At 31.2% G+C, this 26,518-nt stretch overlaps 1 protein-coding gene across 6 annotated transcripts in view; it reads right to left on the bottom strand.

Annotated features, from left to right (window-relative positions):
- The window catches only part of LOC126739900 (supervillin-like), a 292,907-nt gene that overhangs the window by 101,526 nt on the left and 164,863 nt on the right, over positions 1-26,518 (bottom strand). For all 6 annotated transcript variants that reach the window (XM_050445725.1, XM_050445723.1, XM_050445721.1 and 3 more), the window contains 4 exons: positions 25,191-25,285; positions 24,930-25,136; positions 13,307-13,430; positions 4,814-5,036 (listed from right to left, as the gene is read on the bottom strand). In XM_050445725.1, the coding sequence (XP_050301682.1) occupies positions 4,814-5,036; positions 13,307-13,430; positions 24,930-25,136; positions 25,191-25,208 (572 nt within the window). In that variant the 5' untranslated portion in view covers positions 25,209-25,285. The remainder of the gene's footprint in view (positions 1-4,813; positions 5,037-13,306; positions 13,431-24,929; positions 25,137-25,190; positions 25,286-26,518) is intronic.

A 26,518-nucleotide genomic window follows, 5' to 3' on the forward strand; every position in this document is an offset into this window, starting at 1 on the left:
TTCCTTCATCGATTGAAAGACAATTACAAACAGGTAAAATACGTAAAATGAATAAACGTTTTGAAAAAATCAGGAAGGGGATCAACGTACTTAAATACCTTGGAAGAAACAAGTAAGGAACCCAGAAATGAGTTCAACTCCCTGGATTCTGAATGCAAAAATTATGAAATAAATCACCTTGGAATAAACTATAAAGGATAGAGCAATAATAACGCAAGATTTGAATTGCGCGCCATGTCACATTGATTATGATATGACACAACGAAAGTTAACAGATGGGGGTTAGTAAACATTACAGTACTTATTTAGTAATTCGTATTATTCGTACTTAAATTAAATCATAGATATTACACAATACTATTGTATAAATGTATAATATGCCGTATGTCACGGAGTTTTGTATTAACGTATTTATACAATACGATGACAATGCCATCAGTATAACGTGATTCGTATCATTGGTACGAATCATACGAATACGACCCATTTGTTTACTGGAGAAACATGGAGCATTAGACAGTAGAACATAGAACAACGCGTCCTGATTGTCCAAAAATTATTATTTTAAAAATGGTGAAAGTTTGATTGCCACTATTCGTAAATTGCGTCGAATGTTCGGTCGAAAAAATGTTTCTAATTCAACTACTAAGAAAAGAATAATCAAATAATTCAAAAGTACTGGTTCGAATAGTGATGTGAAACACAGAATATGAGCTCGTAGGGGTCGTTCAGTATAAAACATAACGCGAGTTCTCGAAAGTGTGACAGAAAGGTCAGACACGTCAATTCATCATCGGGCATAAGAATTGGACATTTTAACAGGTATGTGAGTAATGATTTACGGCTACATCCCTACCATGCCAACTGACTCAAAAATTTTTGCCAGCAGACCATGAACAGCGAAGAGAATTCGCTAATTGGTTCCTTGAGCAACCTGCTGATTTTCCAAATCAAATCATTTTCAGTGATAGGCTCATTTTCACTTTGATGGCTTCATTAATGATCAAAACTGTCGCATCTGGAGCTTAGAAAATCCACGAATGATTCATCAGAAAGTAATGTATTCACAACGTGTCACTATATGAAGTGCATGATGGCCTGGAGGAATGCTTGGAACACTTTTCTTCGAAACCGAAAAAGTTAATGCTGTAACGGTGAATAGCGAACATTATCGTGCTATGCTAACACAGTTTCTTATGCCTCATTTGGAAGCTATTGATCTTGGCGAGATGTGGTTTCAGCATGCCAGCAAAGTCGTGGCGGCCCTTTAGAAAATATTTTGATTCGTGCATAATTCTGAAATATATATTTTCTAAATCAATAAATATTTCAATACTTTGCTACTGAAACCCATGAATACTGAAATCTTGCGCTTTTATTGAAACACCCTTTATTTTGCAATAAGCAGGTAAAAAAAAAAACAGCCTATATACGTGCGGAGTACCGCTTAGTTTAATATTAATAAAGTCACCAATTTAATTGTGATAAAATTTATAATTTTCTTAAATTAGCAATAATATTCTAAATGTGGATTTTGCATAACAAGTATCCCTTAAATTTTAAACCGCTTTTTTAACAAAATGCTTTACATAAGTCCTATTCAAACTCCGTTACTTTTGAAAGACCTACATTTTCTGCATTTTAAGATATATATACATATTACATACAGTATCGATTTTAGTGTATGCGGGGGTGTGCACTACAGGGCGGATTCTTCTTAATTTTATTAAAGTCAGCTTTTCATTCCTGACGCGATTAATTTGTTAGCGAGCGAAATGGAGCTTTATTTTAAAACGAACACGGCACTTTGGCAAAATGCTCCTCTTTATTTCACTATGTTGTTTTATGTCTATTTTGCTGCCTTTTTAATTTTGATTTTCTAAGTGCACTTGCCCTACATTTACTTAAAATGAGACGGTTTCTTTGAATAACTTGAATCTTCAAATTAGAAATTAAATGATGTTTCTTGGAGGAGCTTGATTTTAATGTAACGAATACCTCTGCAGTTGGCTTTAGTTTGTAAACGGTGTATTATTCTCTAAACAATTTTATAAAGTTATTAGTAAAGTTAATTTAAAAAGAAATGTTTTTTTTTTAAATTTTGATGTAATAGGTTGGGTAATAAGATGAAATTAGTTTAATATAACTTAAAACTTCTAATGAAAATGGGTAATAAGGTAAACTCCTTTGTGTTAAAAATAATTTCCCAAAACTACGATAAAGTCTAGGTTTATGGATGGAATTTTTCATACTCTACCCAACCCTCCGAAGTTCTGTGAATAATCTGTTAAGCTTGTGTTAAAAATTTCAAAAATTATATGAAAATTAAAGAAATAACAATCTTGTTGTTATTCTTTGGGTCCAACAGATCCACATTTCAAATGCTTTCTATTCATTCTGCTAATCTTCAATATCCATATTCAATGCCATACAACAATACGGATCATACGTAACATTTTGTGAATTCTATTCTGAGATTAAGGCGAGAGTCAGAGTTCGTAATGACATTTTTGAATATTGAAAGAGATCCTCCCTTTTTCTATCCAGAATTTGATTTCTACGTCTGAAAACTTAAAGAATTTTATCCCTTCACCATCATATAGAGTTTCACATTCTGGAACTCATCTAATTTGCAGGTGATTACTAGGAACTTTATCTTTTTTATGTTGATATTAATTCCCATTAAGTAGGCCGTGCAATCAAACTCATTCAGATTATCTTTTATCAGGACTGTGTCATCTTTATATCGTATATTGTCGATCCATGTGCCATTTACTTTGATGCCTAATTGTTGTCCTTCGAGAGCTTCTTGGAAAATGTTCTCAGATTAAATGGAGAGAGGTCACATCCCTGTCTTATACCTCGAAGGATTTGGTTTGCCTTTGTAACTTCGTTGTCAAATCTAACTACGGCTGATTGGTTCCAGTACAAATTATGTTATTATTAATTTAGCATTTTGAATCAAGTCATCTCAGCATTTGAACATTTTTTGCAATATAAAGAGGTGCTTTCTGAACCTTAGTGCAGACTTCAAGAAAAATGTTCAATGTTTATTGCTTTGTGAGGGTCATCTATGTCTGTTATAATTGTCCAGTCTTGTTATGCTAAAAGTCTTTATAGGATTGTGTTTAAAAAAATTTATTACTATTTCTCGATGAAAAAAACTCTATGAAATGCTTTGTCGTCTTTAGTTCTTTTCTCTCATCGTAACACATTAAAATATTACCATAATAGGAAAACAGAAAACGGAAAAAAAATTTATTAAAAAATGAATTAATGTTGTACAGAATTTGTTCTCTAAATAATTAGAAAAACTGTTTATGTATAACACAACTAAAAAATCTAATTTTTAAGCCAAAAATTAAAAAGCTAGCCATTCAGGACGTTTTTTTTTGAACATCTAAATTTTCGCGTCTTGATTTAAACCGCTATATATCCAACCAGAATTTGATTGTTCCTTCTCTTACAAGCTTAGCTCCTAAAATATACAATTCCTTGCCACTTGACATGAAAAATATCACTGAATATGATGCATTTGCCAAAAAAATGTAAGCCTCTCATCTACAGCAACTATAAAACATACCTTGAACTAATGTAATTCTCAGTCTATATGCTTTTGAATAATTTCTCATAATACGCCATATCTGTTTATTTTTAGTATAGATATATGCAGTTTGTAGCCTAAATTAATGATTTCACTCTATTGTATCATAAGAAACTAATTTAACCTTCTTTGACTTTTGCACATACAGATTGTTCGTAATCTAGGTGCAATAACTTATTTAAGTAGCCTAAATTGTTAAATGTTATTTGATTGAATAAATTTGAAATTTGAAATTTTGATTTTAAGTCGTGAAAGGTTTTCTCAATTACGTTAGCCCGTTTTCGCAAAAAACTCAACTGCAGAAAATTTTTTATCAGAAAGCTATTCAAAAGATTTAACTTGGAGAGAAAAGGGTAATATTTGGTTTTACATAGGTGTTAAACAGTATATGCCAAATGTAGCTTAGTCTCCTTTTATAAGAAAAAATGGTAGATTTACAGTAACATGCAGGGCAAAAGTAATGAACCTTTTGGAAAACGTTATAACTTTTGGAAATGGCGCCAAATGTTAATTAGCACCTGACATTTGTGAAGTAAGCAAACGCAGAATGCAAATCAATAAGCCATGAATACGATTACTTCTTAAGACCGCGGAAAAAATTGTTTCCCTTTTTGCGCAACAATTCCTCGCTTGTGTTGCCGCAGTGTAATCTTCGTCGCAGATTTCCTGGTCGTCAACCACCAACCGGCCAGATCACTCGATATAGCCGCTCCAGATTTCTTTTTATGGGGTTTTGTAAAATCCCTGGTTTACGTCAATAAGCCTTAGAGTCTTTAAACCCTTAAGAAGAATATTCGCCGAAAATGCGAGAACCTGTTGCCCGAAGTTTTAGTAAGAGCGATGGAAAATGCAACTGGGTTACAAAATACAAATGGAACCGACAAGTCTGTCCGACATCTTTTTCTCAACTCCTTGAAATAAATTTTAATGGATCAAATGTACAAATTTCAAAAGCAAAACGAAACTTTTTCATTAAAAAAAAATACAGCAAAAGAACATCGGGTGATTACTTTGCCCCATCTTGTATAACATATGTTTGGCTAACAAAATTGTATAATAACCAGTTTTTAGTTAATTGCATATTTAGCGTCACAAGTTTTTTTCTTTATCATTTGATTGTTTTAATTTTCAAGATAGGCTCAAATCTTTCAGTTGATTCAATAGAATTAAAGAGTTACTAATTCCACCCAAGTGAATCCCACGTCTTACCTTGATGGTGTACTAAGTTTCAAAGACGAAGTATAAGGAATATAAGATGAGTAAGAAGATACAGCTACAGTTGGCGATTCGGAGGTACTAGTTGGCAGTTGAAGGGAAGGCAAGTCGGATGAAGGGGCAGTACGGTCGTTGGTCGAAGCAGGTCTGCTCGGGGACGTTTGCAGCACTTCTGGTGGAAAGAAGCGGCGACGTCTTCGGGCTGATTTTGGATCATCTAAAAATGGAAGAAAAAAATTAAAATCTCTTTTTATATTTCAACTCTACTGAGTTTAGATTAAATAAATAAAAAAAAACATAGTAAAAACATAATTTTCAGATTTCCATTATCTTTATTTTTAAATTTAACAAGACGTTTCGGTTGGGATATAGGAATACATACATAAAGTGGTTCGAAGAGCACGCTATACTTATAGCTCGATCCAAACCCAAGGTGTGGCTGCGATATGTCGATACAGACTTAGCAAACTGAGTCAGCACTGCCGTTCTTATATGGTCTTGTAAAGAACAACAATGGATGCCTAAAGACATCAGTATATGCAAACCATATATACCCAAACCAACATAAACAGGATGATACCTACACTGAAACTCCAATTATCCTGATTCAACAAAGGTGGCTATAATTAAAAAAGACTTACAGCAGAACGGGTATCCAGGAAAAACTAATAAAAAGAACTATTAGGAAAACAACAGAAATAAAAAAATAGCCCCAGCAACTGAAGGATCCTACAGGATTTTTAACGATTCCGTACATCAAGGAAACTTCAGAGAAGGTCAGGAAATTTAACATCAATTATCTTCACTTCGAAAATAACCATACGAGATTTAGTATCGAAAACCAAATTACAGAATTACCAAATTATAGCAAATTTTCTGTAAATGTGGAGACTCATACATAGGCAAGACAAAGCGACCACTGAAAGTCATGTCAAAAGAAAATCGACAGTGAACCTAAACAGGCGAGGTTTCCAAATCAGGAATAGCATAACGTGATTGGTTCAATGGCCACAACATACATAGGACAGAAGCGTTAATTAAAAGTGTTAATTTTTTTTCAACATCAGGAGATCCTTACTGTTGAGAAATTTAAAAATAATTCATATGCATAAGTAACAGTGTTGGTTAATCTAAAGAACAAGGTAAAATATAAAAGAATTTTTAAGTCATTGTGAAGAGTTAGCTTCGTTTAGCTCCATTAATTAATCGACTAATGCTTACAACACGGACATGAAAGGAATAAATTTATTTAAAATTGTGGTATTTCTTTTTTCTTTCGTATTTCTTTTTTGGACACGATTAGTATTGTCACTTGCGCGTTTTCTGAAATAAACAATTTCTATATAGGGTACCGCAAGTAGAAACTATATCAACATTTTTTTTTTTTAATAGAACACTCTGTATATTATGACGTTTTACAATTCTATGATATATTCTATATATATTTTGTATAGCAAACCAAATGCCTAAAGTCAATGGTTTGTCAAATATAACGTAACAGAATAACGAAAAATATGAAATTAGAACATAAAAATTTACTCTAGATTTATAGAAGCTTTGCAATGAGAATTTTTGGTTACAGGTGTCTCAAGTAAAAACTATGACGCCAACATTAATTTTTTATGTAATTTGTTATAAAATAAGGACCTTATGGACCTTACTATTTCTAATAGTTTCCAATCCATTTAGAACCTACTTGATAACGTTTTGTCATATGTTTGTGAGTCATTAGTTTATAATTCACGCATCATTTTTTAATAAAATGAATTTATCTCAGAAAGAACGAATTGAAATACTCATGATGATTGAAGTCTGTAATACTGTAATCTATTTATTGCAAGTTATGCTGATCGTCCTGGAATTACTAGAACACGGTGATGTACGATATTTAAGTATCTGAAGATGCTACGCTGAATGTTCTATTAGAAACGGAGAATAATCCCCATGGCAAAATACATTCACTGGCAAAAATACTTTGGATAAATAAATATCATCTTTATAAAGTACAACTGATACATAAATTGTTATAAGACGATTTTGACCATCACACTGACAATGCAAATTTCATTCGAAATATATTTTTTTCTGATGAGGACACCTTTAAGTTAAATGGACACGTTAACAGGCAAAATTGCAGATACTGAGCAACCAAAAATCCTCATTGGACTCAAGAATACCACACACAGCATCCTCAAAAAATTAATGTGTGGGCAGGCACTGTGAAAAATCGAATCCCTGTTGCATTAAAGTAAATGGAAGACAAATTGAACATCAGTTTTATTACGTCAAATTTGATAAACCGCTGACTTTAGGTATATGGTTTGCTATACACAAATTATTCAGAATATATCGTAGAATTATTGTAGAATGTCATGATATACAGAGCGTTTTATTTAAAAAAAGATAATGTTGACGCCATAATTTTTATTTGAGGTACCCTGTATAGAAAATTTATATTGCAAAAAACACGCAAGTGATAATGCTAATCCACGTGTCCGAAAAATAAAACATATTTAAAATTCAGGTTTTTTTTTGTTTTGTGTTTGTTGTTGACGTCTCGTCTCGAAGCCATTTTATCTCGTCTCGAAAGTATTTTGTCTCGAATTTCGAGACGAGACGAGACGAGATAAAAAATGTTCGAGACAAGGCGAGACGAGACGAGACGTCTCGATATATGTAAAATGTTTACAGCAAATTGTCATTAAAATCACGGAATAGGTTTTGATTATTTTTTTATTTCCCCATTATTATACTAATAGGCTTACGATTTGTGTAACAGGTGGTGTGTAGATTGGAAAAAATATCCTTAGAATTTAGGGGTATGTTTATTTAAATCTCTTGGACAAGTCATGTCTGTTTTTATTTTAGCTGCGCATTTTTTTTTCAACTTAACGTTTTTATACAAGGTGTGTCATAAAACGGAGGGCTTTCTTATTTTAAACAAACACCAAATATTATTATATTTTAAATTTACCAAAAATTTTAGAATATTACCTGCATTCACTGGACGGAACAGTTGCGTCACTGTTACAAAACTCTATCGAAACCCTCCGAAAAATGGTTCCTCCGAAGTCCAGTGCAACGATATATTAGAATGGTCACCCGTCAAAACACCAGCATTCCACCTGCCAAACAATGTCATCCACCTTCTATTTACATTGTCTGAGAAGTAAAATGCTGGTGTTTTGACGGGTGACCATTCTAATATATCGTTGCACTGGACTTTAACTGCATTCATAACGTGTCGATTTGTCCCTAGAGTTTTGGTTTTGCAACATTTTGCAATTTGCTTTATAATTATTATTTAAAGAGGCTCCTATTTAATAATATATTCACATACATATTATGTTTTTTAATACTTATCTTTCGTCTCGAACAAACAAAATCGAATGATACTTTGTCATCTGTTAAAAAAGTCTATGAAAAATGTCGACGTCTACAGGTAATATGTTCGATATGATTATTGGAATTTTTGTCTTAAAATAAGTATTCCTATATAACCTTCTAAGCCATGCTTCAAAGGCTGTGTATACCCTTTATAATAAATTACTTACTTAATTATGGAATAAAGTCAATATAATAAATTATAAATTTTTGAATAAAAAAATATAGAGCCAAACAAATACACAAATTTATGTTTAATATTTTAATAGGTACATTATAGTTATTACATTGCACTCTTTATAAAGAAATAATATAAATTCTGAAACTTAAATATTAAAAATACGAGAACAAATTAAGTTTACATTAAATAAATGTATTTTATAAACAGCAACAACAAATAAATACATTTAAAAAACAATATAACATGACAAGTAAGATATAAGTATAAACTTAATTAGAATAGACATTTAGTTGAAATTTATCTATGTACGTAAAATGTTTAGATGAAATTGCTAATAAATACCAAAAGGCATAAATAAATACCCAATAAAAAGCTAAGTTTCAGTAGTCAATATTTAGTTTATCTTTTAATGTACAAATGTACCATGAATTTAAGCACAGCAATAAACGAGCCGATTCTGCGTTGAGTCTATTCCGTTATTTGGTAACAACCAAGCCAGCTTTTTTCTAATAATATGGCGTGTAACATAAAAAAGAGCAACGATAAAAAAGAACTTTTTTGGGTAAAATATACTTGATGAGTACTTGAAAATCTAAGGGTAGTATGTTTATGGCTGCATATAATGACCAAATATTAAATATTGTTCCTAATTTTTTTTTTTTTTTTAATACTTAGTTCTGTGACAACCATAACATAACTTTTCTCAACGAATAACAAATCAATATTAAATTTATTAAAAATAATATTATTTAATAATTTATTTATTAATTTACCTTTCTAATATTTTATTGATATTTTTCTACTGTTAATAGGTATGTTGACAACTGTAGCTTAAATGCATATAAAATATTATTTTCAATATTCCGCTATTGCCGCTTTTATAAAAACACTATGACTGCTTTATATTATTGCTTACTATAGATTGTTGGAAAATGCGTTTTACATGACTTTAATGGGGTGCTCATATAAATATTTTATTAATTTAAAAATCGAATATGATTTTTTTTAACTTTCATACTTAACTACCTATAATATGTTTATTGTTTATTGGGGTCTATTACATGTTTAAGTTTTATCCTGGGCTTTTACATAGGTGTCAGAACTTTTCAAGACAAAACGAGACGAGACGAGACGAGATAAGGTCCTGTCTCGACGAGACATAAGCTTCTTTTGTCTCGTCTCGTGGCAACCCTAGTCAAACAACCCCCCATTAACAGCTAAACAATATCCTAACCGATCATAAAATTCATTTCTAACGTTACTAAGTTGATATTGGGAAATTTTATTACATTCTAAAGAAATAGCGTTTTGTAACTGGTTTAGATTCTCAAATTTTACACTTTTATAAATGACACTTTTTAAATGACCCTACAAAAAGAAGTCATTCGGTGAAAGATCGGGTGACCTGGTTGACCAAAGTATCCGGTGGTACCGTGGACCAATAATATTGCCGTTAAAAGCATTTTCCAAGCACTCTCTAACCATACGAGCATTATGGGCCGGGCAACGATCCATTTGGTACCAGATCATTTGATCTTTCTGAACAACTTCTTCCAAGGCGGGTCCAATTTGATTTTGTAATAAGTCCAAATAGGTTTCAGCTGTTAGGTTATAGTCCATAAAAAAGGGTCCAATGATATGGTGTCCGATAATTCCCACGAATACATTTGTTTTTTGGGGATATTGTGTCCGAGTATAAACAAAGCGATGTTCATTTTTTTGGCTCCAATACCGGCAATTCTGAACATTTGGTTCATTGTTGAGGGTAAATGTACATTCATCGGTAAAACAAATATTTCTTAAAAAATTCCTATCATTATTTGCTCTTTCCATCATTTCAAAACAAAATGCCATTCTTCGCTCTTCCTCCCCTTCCTGCAGCTCTTGAGGTTTTTCGAATTTATACGAATAATATTTGTGTTTTTTTAAAGTGCGCAATACCGTTGTATGATGTTTATTTACCTCTTGCCCAAGAACCCTCGTACTAACCATCTTATTTTCCTCCACACTCAGTAGAATATTAAGATCTCTGTTCTCTCTTTCTTCGGCTCTATTTTCGATATCCTGAGTTGAAGCTTACAATTATTTATTACGGTACCCTTGGACTCGAACTTATTGACAATACGTTTAATAGTTAAAATGGACGGAATGGGCTTGGTGGGGAAATAAACTGAAAACATTTCAGATACTGCTCTAAAACTGTTTCCCGCATAATGTCACTTAATTATGGCTATTTTTTCGTCGATTGAATAATTCATACTTGTTTTCAAATATCGACTGTCACTGAATTTATTGACACTTTTCCTCACGTCAGTGACAATATTCATTTTACTGGTGCCCGTTTGGTTTTACCTGAACCGAAAATTTGCTAACTTTGCAATTACATTTAAGTGAATAATTCAAGATTCGTTTATTAATTTTTTTAAAACTTTGCGCACACGAGTTTTCCAGATTGGTCTCTTCAAAAAGTTATCTTACATTTTTTCTATAAAAGCCAATAAATTAACCCCCTTAAAATTTACATGGGTTTTCCTATATTTCGCTCGGCGACGCACCACCCGGTATAGTACATAAATATAATAAACTTCGATGCATCGTTCTTTATTGCATGTTATGATTTTCGAAAATTATATTTTCAGTCTCAGTAAAATACTTCATATTTTTGTTTAAAATATCTTTTATAATGAATTTTTGTATAATATATTTTTTTTATTGTAGGCATTTAGTTGCTTCCATCCACACAGACCATATGCTAAATAAGATTTAAGAAGGACATCATATAGGCTTCTTCTGTGTAGTCTGTTGGCTCAAGTCTTCCCTAAGATTTAATTGTAAAAAATAAATTTAGTTGCAAAAATATATTATGTTAGAGCCATGTGTTTTTTGGATTTGTTTTGTTGCTGTAGTTTTCTTAGTAGATGATGTCTCTTGGTGGGCGAAACACGTGTCATTGACAAACTAATATATATTGTTTTTTATTATCGTTACAATAAATTACTAGATGTTATATTTATAGGGTCTAATATAGTTAAGGTAATATTAGAAATTTCTCGTATAGTCAATAACAAGTTATGAAATAAGTTTTGTTAACATTTAGATCAATAAAATAAAAATACTACGTCAATTTGGCGAAATTTTGCTTTTGCAAGATTTTTTGTCTCAGCCCGCGACTTAAATTTAGTAACTTAAAATTTATCATCTGCAAAGTACCTTAATATGCTATTTATCTTTAAGTCAAAAACAGCATTTATATATAGAATAACTACGGACCAAAAACCATACCCTAAAACGCCGTATTTAAGAGTTTCGTGTTTCGTCTATTTTTACTGATAATTTATTAAATCAAGGTAAAGTCCCTTCATAACATTGAATTCCAATTTTTTTAGAAGCTTACAGCGATAACCGGTATCAGACTAGATCGACTAATATGCAAAAAAACGCTGCTTCTAGCTAAGAACCTCCTTAGTCGATCTGCCCATACAAAAATTGATCATCAGAATGATTATTATAATTAATAATGAACTAAATGAAACAACACCGCCAGTCAGACTGTCTGACTTCCATTTTCAAAAGTTCTAACTAGTTTTACCGCACCGCTAGGTGAATTCCGAAATCCTCGTAATCCAAAGGGTAAATTTATATTCCAAACGTAGACAAATGGAGTCCAACAGGATGAATCGTATTCCCGGAGACATTTACATGCGGTTTTGACCCGAGCTGGCTGGGCAAATAGCGAGAGACAAAAGAAAAATGTGAAATGACGCTTGGGAATTGAAATTTTTGAGGAGGGTATAATAAGCCAAGAAAATGGGAAATTAGAATATGATATGTCGCCTTGGGATATGAAATTTGATTAAGGTTTTATGAAGGATATAGAGGGTCTAGAAAGAACGGTCAAGGACACAGTGTTAAGTTTTACTCTTTGTCGCTTGAGATGAGTAAGAATACCGATAAGAAGTAATATTATATTATATTTAATTATTATGTTTTTTTTATCCTAATAGCCATGAATAAATTTCAATGATTTGTAAAAATTGACGTTAATAGTGTTTATTTTTAATGACAATTGATAATAAAATATTCCTGTTTAGCGTCTTCTTGATTATAAGTCCAATTAATACCATAAAAACGATTTTATAGTGACCTATATACAAGGTGTCTACTATAAAAATCGCCAAACTTTAAGAGGTGATTAAACAAGTCATTTGCAACAAAAAAGTCGTATAAATTTTTTTCAAAAAGTTGTTAGTTCTTCTGGTATTTAACATTTTTGATTTTATCAAATTTATTTGTTTTTTTTTTCATATAAACAAGAATATCTCCGTTATTTTTACCACCACATAAAATTTAGATATACCATCTGAAAGAGAATTAAATTTGCTATAAGATGGGTGTATTTAAGTTTTTGAGATTTTTTTATACCGAGTGTTATCAGAAGTTAAATGTAACATTTGGGTAATGTGCGAAATTAGTGGTATCTTCTTCGTTGTCGTTTTTCTAAAATTTGGTTTGTTTGAAAAATGTTTTTTTTTTTTTAGCAAAAACTACTGCATTTAATAGGCTTTCCAATAATATACTTACTTTTGTGATAGCTGTTTGATTTCACATCTTTAACGTCAATTTTTTTAGGTTGTTTACAAATGGGTAACTTTTAGTATAAATTGCTGACATTTTATTATAGTTTTTTTATTGATGATATTATTTATTAAAATTACTCACAATTTTTACTCCTTTTGCGTAAAACTAATAGTGAAAAAATACGGTTGTGGTACACAGTGAAAAAGCAAAAAATCTGTATAAATTATCATTGTCGGTCCTGAAATTATTATAAGCATATAGTATATTTAAAAGTTAACATCTAAATTTGTCCGTTGACTTATTACTGAGAGATATCAAATTAAAAATCTACATAAGACACTCACCGTAAAGGCTGCTCGAAGGGACTTCTTCTGAAGTTAAGGACCTATTTAAATTTGATTTTCTTTTGCTACTCTTATCCCTTTCCACTTTCGGCGTCCTCGGCTCTGATAAAGGTGATATTCCCTTCTGAAAAAAATTACAGAAATTTTCAATTCATTTAGTTAAAGAAATAAAATATATATTAAACCGATTTAAATCAGTAAAAATGTAATATTCCCTGCATTAAAAACAATAAAACTTCGACAGTCTCATTACTATATCCTCCATAAATTAAATAAAGTTTTCCAAAGTGAGAATATAAAGGAGCGCTTGAAGTGTTGTCAACTGCCATATACATCACGTCGCTTTCGCATGACAAGTAAATGAAGTTTCAGATTCTATTGTTTTGTTTCATTTTCTGTTGTTGAAACTCCGTAGCTTAATCGAAAATTTATATTTTAATTATTCTCGGTGAGAGTGTCAGGAATCAAGAGCTCCGTAGGGGGTTGCTCCAGTCACAATAGGTTTGTTAATTATTTTTCTGTTATAAAATATAAAAACCACACAGCCCAAAAAGTTAAGAAAATGTTTATAATGAATGAATATTTATTTTTATTTAGGCAAATTATACAGGGTGGCCCTGAAAATGTGAAAAATCCCGGATTATAGTAGAAAATAAAAAAATTATATGAAACTTTCCTAGAGGCTTTATTTTCGAAGATACGGCCCTTTAAAGACGCCGCTGGAAATTGTTTTTTTTAATGACTTGAAATACTTGGTATAAATTAATATAAATTTTACGTGATCAAAACTACCCCGGCAGGACCTGTTAAAAAGGGAGTCCCTAAACACATTTACCTTGTTTATTGAAAGTGAACCGTTTTGGAGAAAAAAAAATAATTAAGGAGTGATTCCTTTTATTTTATTTTTAATGAACTTTTTTTAATTAAAAAGAACCATGATATGTTCTTTTTTTCAGCGATGCGACACTTAATCAAACAACAGAGAAATTCCATTTTAAGTTGTTTAATCTGAAAAAGTACATGTTTTTAAAAATGCAGTGTGGTTTTTAAACAAACAACCTGAAAAAGAACGTAAACGAAAATGTTTTTGCATCTTTTTGTCGGCATTTTCTTTTCTAAACACACCATGTTTACAAACGTTTCTACGGTATACAATAAACAAATACCTATAATTTAAAACTTCCATCTTTCACGTTGTTAATACATTGATCCTGTATTTCGATAATAATTTATTGATTTTTGGATTTCTTGGTGAATTTAATCTGAAGTAAGTCGAAATATAGAATTCACGTTTATTTAGTATGCAGACACGCATCTTATGTATGGTATTATAGCGTCTTGCAATGCATTAGAAGCAAAAAGGTAATATGAAAAAAGATTTCGTAATCGCATTATTCCAAATCAAAAGACATTTCAACGAATTGACCAACGTCTAAGAGAAACTAACAGGCGATTCCTTTTATTAACCTGTAACTGGTGACCTATATTTAATTACACTAATGGTGACAATGAGCCTATCGGTCTCCCAACTTAAAAAAGCTGATTAAAAAAAATTGTGTAATATATTATTATATTTTAACAAAACATCGTAACTAATTTGCACATATTAAATAGAAAAACTGGGCTATAAAAGTTAAATTACCATTTTTTTTAAATCTAACATAAATTCTATAACAAAATAATCTTTAGTTAGTTTAAAATAGAAGTAAAATTGTAAAATTTTTAGAAAAAACAAATACAATTCTCAAAAAAAATTTTCTCATTACTTTAAATAGTTTTTTTTTAAACGCTGAAACAGATATCTAGTCAAATTATTCCAGAAATATGCGTAATAATTTTACAATTTTTTTTAGCTAATTTTTGAGTTATGAGCATTTTGTAAAAATATTAGAAAAATACATTACTTCCTCAAAAAAAATTACTTTACATATTTTTTGGAAAACCCTGAAATAGGTATCCAGTCAAATTGTTCCAGGAATATGTGTATCAATTTTCAAAATTTTATTTTGGCTAATTTTTGGGTTATAGGTATTTTATGAAATTATTGGAAAAAAACTTTGCTTTCCTTAAAAAAAAATTGTTTTTCTCATTACACTATATATTTTGCGGAAATAGGTAATTGATTCAATTCTTTCAGGAGTGTGTACCAATTTTTAAAACTTCTCTTTGCTAATTTTTAGTTATAGGAATTTTGTTAAATTTACTGGAAAAAATTTACCTTCCATAGAAATATTTTTTTTTAAACATTCTGTACATTTTTAAAAAAATGCTGAAATGGGTGTCCTAAAAATTATTTCAGAAATAAACGTACAAATTTTCAAAATTAAATTCTGACTAGATTTTAAGTTGTGAGCATTTTGTTCAATTTTTTAGAAAAAAATTACCATCCGCCAAAATCTGTATTTTTGACACTATTTAAATATTTTGAAAAACTCCTAAATAGGTGTTTATTTAAACCATTTGAAGAATGCATATACTGATTTTTAAAATTTATTTTTTTTTAATATAATAAGCGTTTTTTGATTTTTTTCCAAAAAAAATCACTCATAAGAAAACGGTTAAGATAATTGTCATACGTACGTAAAAAGATAATGACCATAAAACAAGTAAAAAATAAAAACGTAAAAAAAAAATCAGAAGTTTTCCCTACAAAATCATCCATGACCTAAGAAATGGCTCTTAGGCGAGATTTTTGGCGATTTTTCTTAATGTGACCCTAAAACCGCTAAAGTACGGTTGTTTTAGAAAAAAATCAAGTATTAATAGCTTAAAAACTATTCAAAAATACCTTAAAAAAGCCTAAAACTCCAACTTGAAAATATATATACAAAATAAATTCCTGGAAAAAAGTCAAAAACTAGCTTCAATCTGGAATTATTACAAAAATGGAAAATAAACTTGGAATTAACAGAAAAAGGCTGCAGTTACCTGAAAAATATTAAAACTTACAGCAAGGCTTCCTGATTAATTTTTCTTTTAAAAAAATAAATAGTTTTGGGAAAAAAGTACTGATGCTGGTCAGAGAAGAACAGTACGTATGGTACAATTGGAGGAAAATATTTCAGATGTTGCAGGTAATACTCCTTCACTCGAAAATTATTTGCTCAGCTTAATACACCAAAAACAATGATACATAAAGTACTTCAGGCACAGCTATTATACCCATATCATCTACAAAAAGTGCATGAACTAACTCCTGAAGATTTTTCTCATAGAATACAGTTCGTGCACTGGCTATTAGATCAGCAGCGAAGTAATCCAAACTTCATTAGTATTATTCTTTTTACCGATGAAGCAGGGTTTACCAAAAATGGTATTGTGAATTTACATAACTCGCATGTATAAGCTGATGAAAATCCACATGCTGCTGTTGTTTCGTATCATCAACATCAGTTTCAATCAAGTAATATCTGGGTAGAAAACATTGGTAATTTTTTGATTGGGCCAGTCGGATTACCGCCACGATTAAATGGAGAATTTTATTTAAAGTTCCTTCAGAATAATCTTCTGGATTTAATAGAGCATTTGTCACTTGCGAAACATGTCATCATGTCTGCATGATGGAGCCCCCTTTCATTTTCGCGTTTATGTAAGGAACCACCTGAATAACGTTTTTCCAAACTGTTGGATAGGTAGAGGAGGATATATTGCCACCTCAAAACCTTGGTGTATTCAACTCCTATCGATACTAAGGAGGAACTTTTACAGAAAATCAGGATTCATTGTCATGTGGTAAGGAGCAATCCAGAGTTGTTGTGGCGATTATCGCTCTAGTTAAAAAACTGACAAAAACCAAGATCAAGAACCCCATAATGAATTTAGGATCTAGGTCTTTGCAACAACACTCCACCATTGGGAATTGTAATTGATAGACATCTATTGTGGGATCCTCAGGTGGAATCTGTGTGCAATAGATTATCCCGCAGCAATTATGCCATCTTGCAACTTCGAGACTATGTGGATGCATATACACTTAAAAGCTTTTATTATGCCTCAGTGCATTCCACTCTATCCTATGCCTTATTAGCTTGGGGTAATTCCTCCAGTATTGGGAGAGTGCTACTAAATCAAAAGCGCATTGTACGTACGATGTTTAGACTTTCCTTCAGAGAAACATGCCGTGGTACTTTTAAAAAAGAAAAAATCCTAACTATAATTAACATCTATATCTTGGAGTGCGCATGTCAAGTACATAAAAATCTTTCAAACTACATGAGATCTGAAGATTTTAATTTTTATGAAACTCGAAATGCAGATAAATTATACATCCCTTTTACTGCGGTTGTCGCAGGTACAGGATGCTCCGGAAATTACATCTCTCAAAATTTTTAACCATCTCCCATGTAGAATAAAGAGAGCTAAGACTTTTCCAACTTTTAAGAGGGCTCTTTCCAACTCTTAAGAGGACCATGTTAGCTGACTGTCCTTTTTATTCGTTGACAGAGTTCTTTAACTGTAGATTTATTGACTAAATTAAGTTAAATTTGTTTCCTTTCATATCTTTATAATTTTATACTATTTTTATTAGCATTGTAGTTTTTTATTGACAATTCCTATACATTGTTATGATGTCGATGGAAATAAATGATTTGAAAGAATGAAAGCTAGCACGAATAGTTAAATAGCAAAAGAATAGGTTTATCTTTTTTTTAGTAAGACAGGTAAGGTGGATTAAGTGACGATGATATCTGCAGTATGGTTTTCTAGTAGCTCTGCCCTAAAGAAACCAAAAAGCAGAAACACGTGTCGGTAGGTACCATCTTTGCTTTTTCTGCTTCCTGTCTTACGGAATATCCCGATAAACCTTTTTGCCATCTGGTCTTAAAGGTTTCGTGAATTAAAATGAGACAGTTATTTTTGTCATTCAAAAAATAAGTTTATGTATACATTTTGTCAAGATTACAGCTGTTAACAACTTAGGAAGAGGAATTGTAGAGAGCATATTGAACCACGGTATTGGCAAATAATTGTTATATAAATTGCTGTATTTTCAGAATGGTATAATAATGTTCGGATTTTAATATTACTGTAGAATGCGTATATAGAAAATCGGTTCATAGATAGTGTATAACAATCTGTAGAGGTTTATTCAAGACCAAACCCGTGACATGTTTTTTGAGTATCTCTCATTGGTTTGCGATGTAAATCGTGATTGCTATACTCGATCCTATTTTAAGAGAGCATAATTTCTTTCAAAGTTGATTTTTCCAGTACGGGTTTTTCTTAGCTCGTTTTTTTCTTCTTTTTGGATTTATCCTGGTTTACTCTTCGGGTAACACTTTCTTTTGTTCCTTAAACACTGAGATTATCTGATGTACCTGGCTTGACTGGTCGTTGAATTGAACTTTGGGCTCACAAATCCTCACTACAGCGTCAGCTATTACTATATTAGCGTCTTCTATCAGTACCTTGTAGATGTCAAAGTCAGAATTGTCAAGCCTTACATGTTACTGTCAGCAGAAACTTCAAATGTCATTACATCTCGAATAATCTTTAAAATGACAATTCGAATTTATATTCTGAGTTTATTTATTGGCATAGTGTGTTTACTGGCCTGTGACTTTTTATTTACTGGCCAATATGTAAGACCTGGCAAGTTACGAATCAAAGGAAAGCTTGTATAACCCACTTAATATATTAAATGATATTGTTAAATGATTAAGGGATTTTTTAGCGGATTCCTGGTCTGGTCTACAGATAAAAATGTTATCGATTTTTTTTAAATTAATTAATTTAAAACTAGATAGCCTAACTTTTAAATCACATTTAAGAGTGATAACTCTAAAGTGTAAGATGCTATCACACAGTTCTGTCAATTGTTATTGTCACAAATGTCAGCTAAAATATCAAAAGTCATTAAGTGCATTATCTTGGAATCGGAACTCTAAAAAACGTGATCTTATATAGTTATAGAAAATTTATAAGTTCACGATTTTTGAAGAAAACCATTAAAGAAAACAAGAAAATTTATTGTTAGTTTCAAATTTTGCTTGACCATTAAAACTTATATAAAGAGCCTTTTTGAAGTTAAGAGGTCAATATTTATAAAGCGTAATAATGGCTTCGCGTCTCTCCTATTAAAGGAAAGTTGGAAAACGTCAATTATATTTAACTGGTCTAAACCTAAGGGACCAGAAATGTTTGCTACTAGACAAATAAAACAGCTTTTCATAATTTAAAAGTTTTACCGCACCCTGCCGAATATCAAACAAGAAATTAATGGGAAAACTTTCAGAGACGCTAAAGCATTTATCCCATCCTTCCAGGAATACTAATAAGCCGTAATGGATTTCTCGAAAAATATCGTCGTGAAAAGTCCGGATTATATATTAATTTCCACTAACACGAAAATCCAGACACGAACTACAATTCCAGGAAAAACTCCCGAGATTCAAGCGCAACAACGTGTCTAGCGCATTTCAAGTTTTGTTCATCTAAAAATTCATGAGAAAACCCAATTCGAAAGGAATTGAATCGATTGGCCGAAATAGCGATTCGCGAAAAGCATAATAAAAATAGTTTTTGGTGCATTCGAAATATTGAAATTGGAAAATAGCTACTGGTGATCTGGATGCAAGTCAATTTTATTTATTTTAGGAAAGATTTGACAAGTTAATAGTACAGTGGATTTTTATTTAGATAATAAGGATTTTATTTATACTGCATAAAATATTAATAAGAAATTTCAGTTTTCACTTGAATTAAAAAAAGAAGAGTGACTTTTGAGCAAATTTTAAACTGGAGAAAAGAAATATGACAAATTATGGCAGGATGGCTGCAGTGGAGAATAAGAAACATATTTTTACCTTAATCCCTATCAACATAATACCCTTTACAGAGTTGATGAGATCTTATTATATGCTCATACATGCATAATTAAAGCGGGTAAAGAGTAGATTTTTCAACACAGGGAATTATGACTTCTCATAACTTATGCTTCTCTTTTTGCTGAAAGCCCATACTTGGTTCTGCTAATCCAATTTTTACCTTCAATTCAGAAACTATTTAATGAAGGTTACGTCAAAAGATTGCTTACAAACCTAACTCCTCTAATTTCTCTGAATGTTTTTAATGAGTATTTGAACACTTTTATCCTTCCATTGATCCTTCCGACTACCTACATATGTAACAAACACATATGTTCAATAATATAATTTATTCTTTACAGATCTGAATGAAGTAAAGAGCACTCACAATAAAACATAACAACAGTTCAGGAGAGGCTACATTTTCTGGAATAATATTTAAATATTTATCTAAGTATCTATTATCGATGTATATAGAGGAAAACTGAGAAGATAGCAGATTCTATAGAGTAACGAGACAAATTATGTGAGGTGCTTAAGATAAGTGGTTCTGGATGATCCTTGTACCTTAATACTCTCAACTCTAAAATTATGCAAAAACTTGTAAACAATATGTGGGTCTAATGGTCTTCATTTACGTTAATATTGTTGTCCAAATCTCCTGTATGATTTGTACTCTCTCATAAATAATGGTTATATTTATGCAGCAGTTTTTTGTGACTTCTCGAAGGCATTTGATTGTGTCAGCTATGAAATTCTGTTGCTAAAGGTTCAAGGTTCTCGTTTTAGAAGAATATCTTTAGACTGGTTTTTCTTGATCCTATAGGGTCGAAGTCAATGAGTTTGCTTAAGGTCTAAGCAGCTCTTCTCTTTAACAAATTCAGTAGATAGTATCATAAGGTTCAATTTTGTGTCATGCCCTCTTTATCATATATATCAATGAATCTCGCTAATCAATTCTCAAGGCAAGACCACTATACTTGCAGACATGACTGCTATAATGTGGCAGGCTCTAAACCAGGTTGCACTTCGGCAAATAATCTTGGATCATCTGCATGCTGTAAAAACTTGGTGACTCTATTATTAATACTGAAAACTTCAAAAACAAAATTGGTATTTTGAAATGTAAACTTTACAATATTTCTGTCAATAATCTTTAAGATGAGACTGAGCCGTTAAATAAATTTCTGTGTATTTTTACAAAGAGAGAGCTAATGCTAATATCTTAGAAGCATCTGGCATCTCTTCAGAAAGTTGTCAAATTGGAAAACCACTTTAAACATGGATAATTACGACTAAATTCCTGCTATGTTAGGCGAGGCTAACATAATCTCACGTTGTGAGACTGAAAATGTTGTAATAAGTTATGTAATAAGGAAATTTTTGATTGTATAGTTTTAAAGCTACTTACTTATCTAATGAAAACCTTTAGTGCTAGACTGCAGACCTAATTAAAATATTGAATTTATTGTCTATTCATGTTCATTAAGAATTACCTAAACACACTCTTTTTATGTCTCTGTTTATGTCTCGTTAGGAGACTAATATACATATAAGAGGAATCGTCCATAGCTCAACTGTTTGTACTAAAGGGACATAATCTATGGATAAACTTTCTTGATTTATCTGACTCAAATAAGAGTGGAATAATTAATGGTCCAACTGCTTGGAATAGAAAAGAAATTATTCAAGGTCGAAATGCCTTGAATTAATAAGAAATAATCCAAATCATGATTTTACTGCATAGAATAATAAAATATTTAGTTTGTTATAATCGCTGTTGTAACAGCAATTTGTAACTCAATTGCCTGGAATAAAAAAGAAAAAATTGTAGGTTTAACTGCCTGAAAATATTCTATTGTTCAACTAAATATTAGGAAGATATCCATAATTTGTATTACAATTATATTTACATATGCTATTAACAATCCTAATACTCTTATATATTCCTTTGGTCGCCTTGATGTTTGGAAAGGATAACGTAACCCCACTATTCTACTCAAATTCTCACCAAACTTAAATCCCAGATTGGAAAACCAGTTAAAATATTAATAGGATTCTATTTTCTGTGGATGTTACGTGAAGGAATTTAACCTTTTTTTACTCAAAATTCTTAAAATGTTTTAAACTCATTTTCTTTTTACATTAGGCATCAAGCAACTTAACCTCACTTTTCTACTCAAGTTCTTACAGACTCGGGTTATGAATTCCAAAACATGTACAATTTTAATCCTAATTTCAGCATGTTAAGTGAGGGCCACCTAACCTCACATTTTTTATAATTCCCAATAAAAATACTCTACTGGCAACTGTTCCTTTAATAATAATAATAATAATATTAATAAAAGTATTTAATTTAGAAAAAAAATTACAATTACCAAATTGACAGTTTAAAGGCGAGACTCAACGTACAAAGATTCAGATATCTAGATGTCTGTTGTTCCATCTAATCTAATTATCTATACAGTACTAAGCTATAAAATAAATATAATATAAACTCCCATTTTTGCAGACACATTAACTAACTTCACTATATACTTAAGCGTTATGCTGCTTTGAAGTTAGATTTACTGTTCAAGAACTTAATCCACAAATTGGCAAGATAGTATCTTTGAATCCCATCTTAGGTATAATATTGCATTCTAGGATAATACTAGAAGGTGCATTTAAATGTTATTTGTCATCCCCGGGACAATTCTATTTTTGTTCGAAAGAGATTAATAACTTGTCCATGTTTGTATTTTCTTAAGACTAGTAGCATAATTTTCAAGTATCATTCTAGGTTCTAAGTAGGAAATTGTTGGTATTTAAGCAGGAATCACATGACTTACTCTCATCCTATAAAAACATCAGTATTTAAGAGAAAGAAAGTTCTGCTGATGTTTCTGAGATGTAAGAATTTTGACTCTAGATAATGCTGACTGTCCAAAGCTGGTATCAGTGACGAAAGAGAAAGAAGTTTTAGTGCGACTGCTAGAATCCTGAAAGCAGCACAAGAATATTAATATCATTTCCACATTGATGCGAATAAATAAAATACCCATATTTCTATAAAACTAAAAAAATAGCAACGTTCACCAGGTAAGGGATTTTTAATTTAACAGAAACGGTCATTATTAGACAATTAAAAAACCACCTTTAACTAGGTCAAAACATTGTGTGTATCCACAGTGCAATAATGACCCAAAATCATCCCATCAGTTTGATTAACCTCAGGCATGTATCCAGGACGATAATGTAAATTCTTCAGTGCTTGGCACAGGGCATCAGGATATCGGCGGTTATTTGTACCATTAAATGTATGTAGGCCGTGCAGCTTTGCCCTAAACGCGTAATAGCAGTTTGAGCACGGGCCTGTGATGGTTTGTGTAAGCGGTTTTCCATTTTTAATTAATGTCAACATGGTAACTTAATTAGTTTATGTAATATGCAGATAATGAAATTTCTGTGGAAACGGGTTTTAATTTTAAATTTTGAATTGCCCTGATAGTGATGGAGTTTTATAGAAATTATAATAAAATTATAGAAATTATAAAGAATGTATATATGCTGAGGAATAATTTTGACTAGTCGATTTCTGTGGCATTTGTCTAACACTTTGTTGGTTTCAGAGTATTTTAAAATATTTTTTCCCAATGGGCTTGGTTAAAAGGGTTTTTAGGTGAAAATCGGGTAAAGGTTCTTTGACGAATGACAAATCAAGATTAATAAAGTCTATAGGTGTATTTTCATTTAACAGCAAAGGTGTCAAAATGGTATTTTCCACATTGGATTCACCATATTATTTAATTCCGCAGTTATAGGTTGTTTCATTTTTGTGTCCTCTTCAAACGCAAAATCACGCAGGCTTTGGGATGTTATAGTAAATTGTTGTTGCATCATTATTATTCCAATTTATTATTTCCAAATGGAATATGCCTAAATTCAACGCACTTACACCGACTTTATCTGAGCTCGAGATTTTAAGTGCATTTCAAATTGAAAACGTTTGCCAACTTGTGGAATTAATTCTTTTAACAAGTCTGCTCTTCCATGCAAACTTGATAATATTTCTATTTCTCCTTTATTTTCTAAAATGTTGAACAATAAATCTCCAAGTTAATTTTTTCACTTATTGAGTTTTAATTTGACAAAAAAATTATATGTGACCTATAGTATATAGGTAGTACTCAAATTGTACAATAAAAATGATTTGGGTCATAAAAACTTAAAAATTAGTCTGACTACGCGTACGCGATCCTGCAATATCAAAGCCCACAGGATGCCTTAGTGTTACCATTATTATCAAACAGTAACATGATTTAACTTATGTCTGATTTTTTTAGTAATATTTTTATCCATGCCCCAAGTTTTCAACAGACCATCCATTGCTAAATTATTTAAAATAACCCTTTCAACTAGTTTGGCACAATCAAAATCAGGAAACACACTTTAGACAAGAACAACGCAAAAAGGTAGTGGATTAAGTGTATCGGACTTCGGAGTGATCAGAGAAGAACGGCATCAGACGCGTTATGTCAGTTCTTTAGACCAACTACCTGGTCTCTTGTTTTAAAGATTCTGTATCTTGAGGTAATATACTCGCGTTCATAATTTAATATCTTCATATATTCATAATATTATTGAATTAAAAACAGGCATTTTTGAAATAATCTATAAAATATTTTAAAGAAATTAATCTATTTAAATAATGAAATGTAAGAAATTGTTTTGAGGAAAAGAACTTATGTTAATTATCCACTTCATTAAATTAAAATCAAATATAAAAAAGAACCTTTTTCCTTGTTTTAAGGAATTATTTTTATGTGTATGCTTACCTCACTTTTACTAGAAGCTGAAGGGCTTCCTTGATTACTAATCGTTGCCTGAGCCCTCAATCTGGAAGTTCGGGTGGGCCTGGGCCCTTCCGAGCTACTCGACGACCCACCGTTAATGCGAGGAGGTGTACTAATGTGATTGACATGTTCAGCGAGCTGTCTTCGACGTTCTTCTTTATATTGGGCGATTCGGCCTGCCCGAGTATCCTATCAAAAAAAATAAACTATAGACGAATATGAGAAATAAAACTGGAAACTTACTTTTGAACTTTCAGACATGCTTGATTCATCTGGGCACGATAAGGGACGTAACCATTTAGGCAGTCTTGAGCGTGAACGTCTTCTAATTTGTTTATCTGTAAAAAATAAATATTAACGTTAAGATAATTGTACCGGATTTTGTTTAAATATGCATATGATGCAGAAACAAGGTAAATACGTAAGTAAATTGCCTTGTGTATGTTTATGAAAATCTGTGTGTACCAAAGGTCATTGCCAACTTTATAATGATCAAAATTTGCATTTTATTTTTTTATAGAAAAACTCGATAATTAACGCATTAATATAAAAGCTCACCTTTGTTTTTAAAAATAATTATGATTAGCTTTCAAATTCGTATTTATTTGCTTTATACTTAATAGATTTTTATTTTATCCACTGAAGCAAAGAAGTTGTTATTAGTTTATTTGGTTCTAAAGCTTAGAACTTAAATAGTCTTTGTAAATTTATTTAATTGATGCAGGGTCTTGACATTGCCTCGGTTTAACTTTGAACTTAATATCCAGATTTCAAATTATGTAAAAGAAATATAAACTTAAGATGATCCATGCAATGATGGAAAAATGAAACGAGATAAAAGCGAAGAAAACTGAAAATATTTCACTTTACCCAAGTAACCGGGAAAACCATAACAAAATGATGCAATCAGCCAAATAGACCAAGAAGAGATTCTCCGTTCTTTGTACTCCAAGGCTCCATTGCTTTCTAATTTTTTTATGGCCATTTCACTTTTCCCTATAACGATCTCGCGATTAATATCCTTACACATCAATAAATAGAATCCTTTATTAATTTACCATCATATTTAGTCCGATCTGGATTGAACTGACTCTACTAGGCTTCCAACTGTAGTAACTGCTCATAAGGAAAATACGAATCTAAGACTTTAAGGTAGTGATAAGAGAGATTAAATAAAGAGAAACGAGGAAGTGATATAATGCAATATCCTAACTCAGATTCGAGTATAATGAAAGAGAATATTGGAATAATGTTTGCCAAAAGTAATATGCCAAATTATGTAAAAAAACTACAACTTTAAAATAGGGGATAAATAACAATAAATGAATTAAGCTAGAGACGAAGAAAGAAGTAAGAAAATGTATTTTTTTTTCATTTTCAGGTATGACAAGTCATCTCAGAATCAAACATCATGAAAGATCATATTGAAATGATGTTTTTTCGTATGAAGTGAACTGAATTACATGAATACATTTTCAAGTTGATTCAGGGAGTAATAAAGAAATAAAATAAAGAAGAGATGAACGAAAATTAGAAAAAATTAATATTTTTCTTATTTGCAGATATGATAA

Source organism: Anthonomus grandis, chromosome 8 (assembly GCF_022605725.1).
Source record: "Anthonomus grandis grandis chromosome 8, icAntGran1.3, whole genome shotgun sequence".
Classification (NCBI taxonomy): Eukaryota; Metazoa; Arthropoda; class Insecta; order Coleoptera; family Curculionidae; genus Anthonomus; species Anthonomus grandis.